The following is a 5449-nucleotide window of genomic DNA, read 5'->3' as shown; positions in this document are numbered from 1 at the left end:
TAAATTGTCCATACCCTTATATAAAGTATGATCGTTTACAAAAGCTACTGTTTCAGTATCACTTGCCGTCCGGCCACGCTCTAATGCACGCATGTTTTTCCTTCTTTTTTTTTTGTTTTCGGTAAATTGTGTGTGAAAGTAAAGGTGTGTAATATAATAATATCCGAAACAGCGTGGATCGTTGGCTTATTTTTTTTCTTTTTTATGGTTTATCTGTGTTCGCTTAAAAGTAAATATTATAATTATTCACCTTGTACCATACCGAATCGATAAAACTTTATGATTGTCTAATATTCTGGATATAACTGTATAATATATTATGAACTATGCCTTATGAATCGAATGGTGCTCCATAACCGGTAGTATGGTAGGGGGGCGATTGAGTATTTTTGTACGGTATGTCTTCTGCGACACCCGTTACATATGCATTAACATCGACAATACTAAAAATATAAAGGTTTTTTTGTTTTCTTTTTGTTAATTTTTTTTTTTTTTTTTTTTTTTTTTTTTTTTAGTTTTGTCTGTTTAAACTATAAACCATATAATTATAATTTAACCGCTAGACAGTACGTACAAAATCAAATGCCAGCACCCCATTTAATGAGACGAATTCCCTTTAAAGAACAGTGCGTGACTTTTACGCGTAATAATAGAATATCCACTTATTATTTAAATGTAAATGAAAAATACTTTTCTGCTGTTAAATACTTATCGTAGAGAGAAGAAAATGAATTAAATAAAAGATATTTTTAACATGAAAATACTAAACTTACTTAATTATAATGTTTATCCACCCAAACGGTAAACGTTACTTAAGAAATGCTCAACGAAGCACTGAAGATCAATATATGCAACATGTACAATGTTGTACAAGATGAAAACGAAACTTATTTGTAATTTTTTTGTTCCAACCTTCGATTTATAATGAAGAATTCTACTTAAATAAAAATACTTTTCATCGATGGTCAATTTGTATGCATGTATATTTGCCTCTTCGATTATTACGAAATATCTTTTAAATGCAAAACAACTGAAAGATCTGTCTTTCCTAAGCAATTTGAACTTTAATCAATTGTGCTTGGATTGATCAAAGATAAATAAATAAGAACATGTTTTATACATTTATGCAGAATAGACTTTGTTTTTTTCTTTTTTTTTTTTTGTGTTGTTCAATAAAGTGATCAAAATTATACCATACAGTTACTTTGTAGTAACATACGTTTAATGTAAATGCTCTAGAAAATATGTGTATACAGGAGTTTAATACCGAAAATCGCAAATTAATTTAAAACATTCAGTAACTTAAGTTCGTAGTATCACATGGTGCTGCCATCCAATGTTGTAAATGTAAACGTGTGTACAGAAAGATGGCTGTATTATATTCTAGGCCACAGAACTCCGTCACTTATTGGCTATAAAGTATTTAAGTATATTATTGGGTTTTGGTTTACTAGTCGTTGGCCAAGAACGGGTGACTTCTCTTTGTATGTCGATAGGTAAAGACTTAAGAACCGCCGCGTCGATTTTTGGGGATAGTTGCATCGGTGACGAAGGACTGAGTCTAAGATCAGCCATTTCGTTGCTTGGAGATTCTCTGCGTCCACTCAACCATACTTCCAATCTGGTCTTCTTGGGTAATGGTTCTATTTCATTCAGTACATCGTCATCACCACTCTGATTGTTAGCACCTATCGATTTCGAAATTGGAGAGGATGTGGTACTCATCGCAGAACCATCGTTACTGTCTTGATTTACGCTCATTGGCGAACCTAAATTGACATCAGGAACGCCTTCTTCTGAGCTTATGTCTAAAACAGATTGAACAGCGACTTGTTTTCGCAAAAACGACGTAATACTATTCTTGCCGGAGGATCTCTCTTCGAATTTCGTGAAAGCAACTCCTAAAAGAGTTAAATGGAATGGTTTAGAAACGTCGACAGTACGATGAAACAGTTTCATTGCTAACGCCAGCATTTTAGCATGATCGTAAACGCCAGACTTTGAGGAAGGCAATAAATGTTTTGGTAAAGCGCATTGCCGAGTTTCTCTTTTACCCGAAGTTGGTTTATTAAAATCATGCTTTCTGACCGTTAATCTCATAGCAACAGGAATTCTTCCATCTTCCATGGCTAACTCTGTTAATCTTCTTAGAAGTGCTCCTAAGCGTGATTCTACTTCAGCTACTAAAGAAACGCTCTTGAAGCCATCTTCTAAGCCTATGGACTGTTTTTTTCCTGTTGGTTTGACAACAGTGTCGTCGATGCCTTCGGCATTATCTTTCAATTTTCTCGCTAAATCAACACCAATTTTTCCTTCCAATGTTTCTAAAGGTGTTTTACGCAAATCATCCACTGTCTTTATATTATTGGACACCAACAATTGTGTAGTTTTTTGCCCAACACCCGGTATTTTTGATACAGACCCAATGCTAGACAACAACAAAGGTGCACTGCACGGAAATAGTAATGTTTGTTTGTTTGGTTTATGCGATGATCCTGCTAATTTTGCTAGGAGTTTATTATGTGCTATTCCAGCACTGCATGTAACATGTAATTCTTTATAAATTCGTTCCCTTATTTCTGCTGCAATTTTGGAAGCGATAATCAAACAAGCATGGCAACCACAAGGACATTCTTCTTCAGATGGGCCAAATACTTCACCAACTGGCCTTTCATCTTCCATGGAAACACTTATATTTAATTCAGAATCATTTCCAGAATTCATATATTTTTGTACGATAGATGTTACATCCATAAAATTATCATCTAAACCCAATCTTTCAACTAATGGAGTAAACTGATGTAGTATCTCCACTATTTTAGTAGAAAAGTGACGATAATTTGTTAAATCTTCACCATTCACCAGGGCCAGCCCTGGACATAACTGTAAAGCTTCATGTACTGACATACATTTTTTAATTCCATATTCACGTGCCAAATAATTGCTTGTTACTACTATATTTTTTTGTTGTACTCCCAAAGGTTTGCCTTCTAGCTCTGGATGCCTTAGCATCTCCACTTGAGCATAAAAACAGTCAACATCTATATGAATTATAGTTCTTGGATGTCTTATAATTGCATCAAAATCAATGGAATCCATTGAGGTCAATTTATAAATAATGTAGTACAGTATTACACATAGAATCTTTATGAGATAAATCTCTTATTTAATATTTTAACATAGTATAATCTGTAACAATAAATATGCAATTAATATTACAAACAATAAAATTAAATAATTTTTAAGGAAGTAACAATTAAATACATTACAGAAGATAAATAGTACAAAGCAATATAGCAAGATTAATTTATTACCTTTCTAAAAAAACAGATTTTGTTAAAAGTCCATTTTCAATTTTACTGATGATAGTAACAAAGTATAATTTTTTTCTTGCTACGAATAGGTTTTAGCACAAATTTTTATAAATCCTTTATGTATAGCTTATTTGTCGATATGTTTAACTGTAGACGTATACCTAAAAAATAGGTTAAGTGGTTCAGCGAAAATATACAAACAGTTTGCTATTTTTGACTTATATATCGATCGATTATAATCGACTAACTAATTATTAATTTTGTTCTTACATAAATGAATCGAAAGTACACTTATTAAATTATGTTTATTATTCTATTTATTATAATTTTCGAAAAATTGTAAAGTAAGGTTACCATTATTTAGTTTTCGTTTCAAACGTATGTTATCTTACAACCACGTAGAATATTACCGTACAATTATATTTTTATTCTTCAAAAATCCGTTATATCATTGAATATACATTAAAATGTAGTTGCAACTATTAAAAACACGAATGTTTCACTTGGAAAATCCACGCCAGCTTTTTACAAATTTCATCGAAGAAATATATTTTTTTACGGTTGATGAGTTTTGCTGATGGCACAAAACAAAACTATCATAAAAACTAAATAGAAACTTGTTTACAAACTGTAATGCGACTAATTTATTTTTCGCATGGTAGCCATGTTTTTGAATTGTCATAGATATCCTCATATGTATATATTTATAATTGCACTCTAAATATTGGTGAATACAAATATTTTAAGATAGATGCACGCACGATCATTTTGTGATGTAACTATGTTTTTCCGCCAGAGGATAGCACATATCCATGTAATGGTTCATTTTCATGAGCGAACAGCCAATAGCAGTTCAGATAAAATAGAGGAATTATTTATCATATATAGATAATATCTAAAGTAAAACGCATTATTTCCCTAGATATAATCCATTCAAATTGTAGATCACCTAGTAAAAATATAGCACAAATATAATAAAGATGAAGTACTATAAAGATAAATTCTCCAGAAAATTTTGCAGGTTTTAACTGCAATGTGCATTCGTGTTTCCATTTGTGTTTCGTCGTTGTAATGTGCATTTCAGGAAGAGTAAAAAATTTATCAAAATAGTGAAAAATTGCTTTGAATTTCCAAAACTGTATGTTTCTATAATAAGGTACTTTATGTTCTTATAACATTTTGCAATATATTATTCATTAGTTACAGAGAAATGAAAAAGGTTTGGTTGGATATTTATAATGTAATAGATGAAATTTAACCAGTAAATATATTTAAAGATTTTCGTACCGTGTTAACTTAGTAAAAATTTAAAGAAATAAAAACAATTTGAGCTTAGAATTTTTGTGAAGCTTTGGCACGTTGTTCACTGACTTTTCCTTGCAACATTGATCGACGAGAACATTATTTCTATGTTTCAAATTTATTAAATTACACAAATCCAAGTTGAGCTGCAATTCCAGTGGAAGCAGCCATTTTGAAAAATCCTTTTTCACATTTCGAACGAAAGAAGTGTCAAATATCGATAATTGCTTCGTCTCACGCGGCTGAACAAAAAATTTTTACAAAAATTAAACCTTCTTTGAAAAATTAGATTTTTTAAAACGTTCTCAAAATTGCAACATAAAAATCGATTTCGCGCCAGAAAACAGTATTATTCAATAGTTGTATTTAAGAGCAGGAAAAATATAGAGACAAGTTGCGATACAAACAACTCGTATAAGAAAAGGGTAGGAGAATTTTTCTATCGAAAGTTGGAAATAATATAGGCAAAACGGCTTCGCAAAAAAAATCGTCTAAGAAGATGGCGGAGACCAAAGAATTAGAGGTGAGTGAAGTATTAAAAGTGGTGCAGTGCAGTTAGATTATGTGTGAAATTTTAGAGAAAAGTGGGCAGGTCTGCAATGTGAATTTGTCGTGGTTATATCCGGGTTATCAGCGGTTTACGATTTGCGTCATTGAATTGTATCACTAGACGCTTAGTATACTGTCGTGCAAGTTTTTCTTCATTGTTATTATAATTATTTTCTTCTCTCAGTGAAATATTGAGATTCATTAAGGAAAGTTTTTCTTTTGTTATATTGTGGTTACAATTATGTTATATTTCAAAACTTATAAAAAGCGCCAATACCATCGTA

The 5449-nt window shown here is 31.5% G+C and overlaps 3 protein-coding genes across 3 annotated transcripts in view; 1 reads left to right on the top strand and 2 right to left on the bottom strand.

The window, feature by feature from the left end:
- LOC108572095 (chymotrypsin-2-like) overlaps positions 1–1217 on the bottom strand; it is a 9310-nt gene extending 8093 nt beyond the window's left edge. The window contains exons 1-2 of the mRNA XM_017934287.1: positions 1194–1217; positions 953–1062 (exon numbers count right to left, since the gene is read on the bottom strand). Coding sequence (XP_017789776.1) covers positions 953–1062; positions 1194–1217 — 134 coding nt within the window. The remainder of the gene's footprint in view (positions 1–952; positions 1063–1193) is intronic.
- LOC108572097 (DNA polymerase iota) lies at positions 1171–3123 on the bottom strand. The gene has a single exon (XM_017934289.1). It carries the CDS (start codon positions 3097–3099, stop codon positions 1402–1404), a length of 1698 nt encoding a protein of 565 aa, XP_017789778.1. The 5' UTR covers positions 3100–3123; the 3' UTR covers positions 1171–1401.
- Positions 3124–5115: 1992 nt separating this feature from the next.
- LOC108572113 (E3 SUMO-protein ligase PIAS3) overlaps positions 5116–5449 on the top strand; it is a 3106-nt gene continuing 2772 nt past the window's right edge. The window contains exon 1 of the mRNA XM_017934303.1: positions 5116–5139. Coding sequence (XP_017789792.1) covers positions 5116–5139 — 24 coding nt within the window. The remainder of the gene's footprint in view (positions 5140–5449) is intronic.

This window comes from Habropoda laboriosa, unplaced genomic scaffold (genome assembly GCF_001263275.1).
Source record: "Habropoda laboriosa isolate 0110345459 unplaced genomic scaffold, ASM126327v1 scaffold110, whole genome shotgun sequence".
In the NCBI taxonomy this organism is placed as follows: Eukaryota; Metazoa; Arthropoda; class Insecta; order Hymenoptera; family Apidae; genus Habropoda; species Habropoda laboriosa.
This window is presented reverse-complemented; position numbering and strand designations above follow the sequence as displayed.

Excerpts from the sequence above, each read along its gene's own strand:
- LOC108572097 (XM_017934289.1), bottom strand. The coding sequence starts at position 3,099 with ATGGATTCCATTGATTTTGATGCAATTATAAGACATCCAAGAACTATA.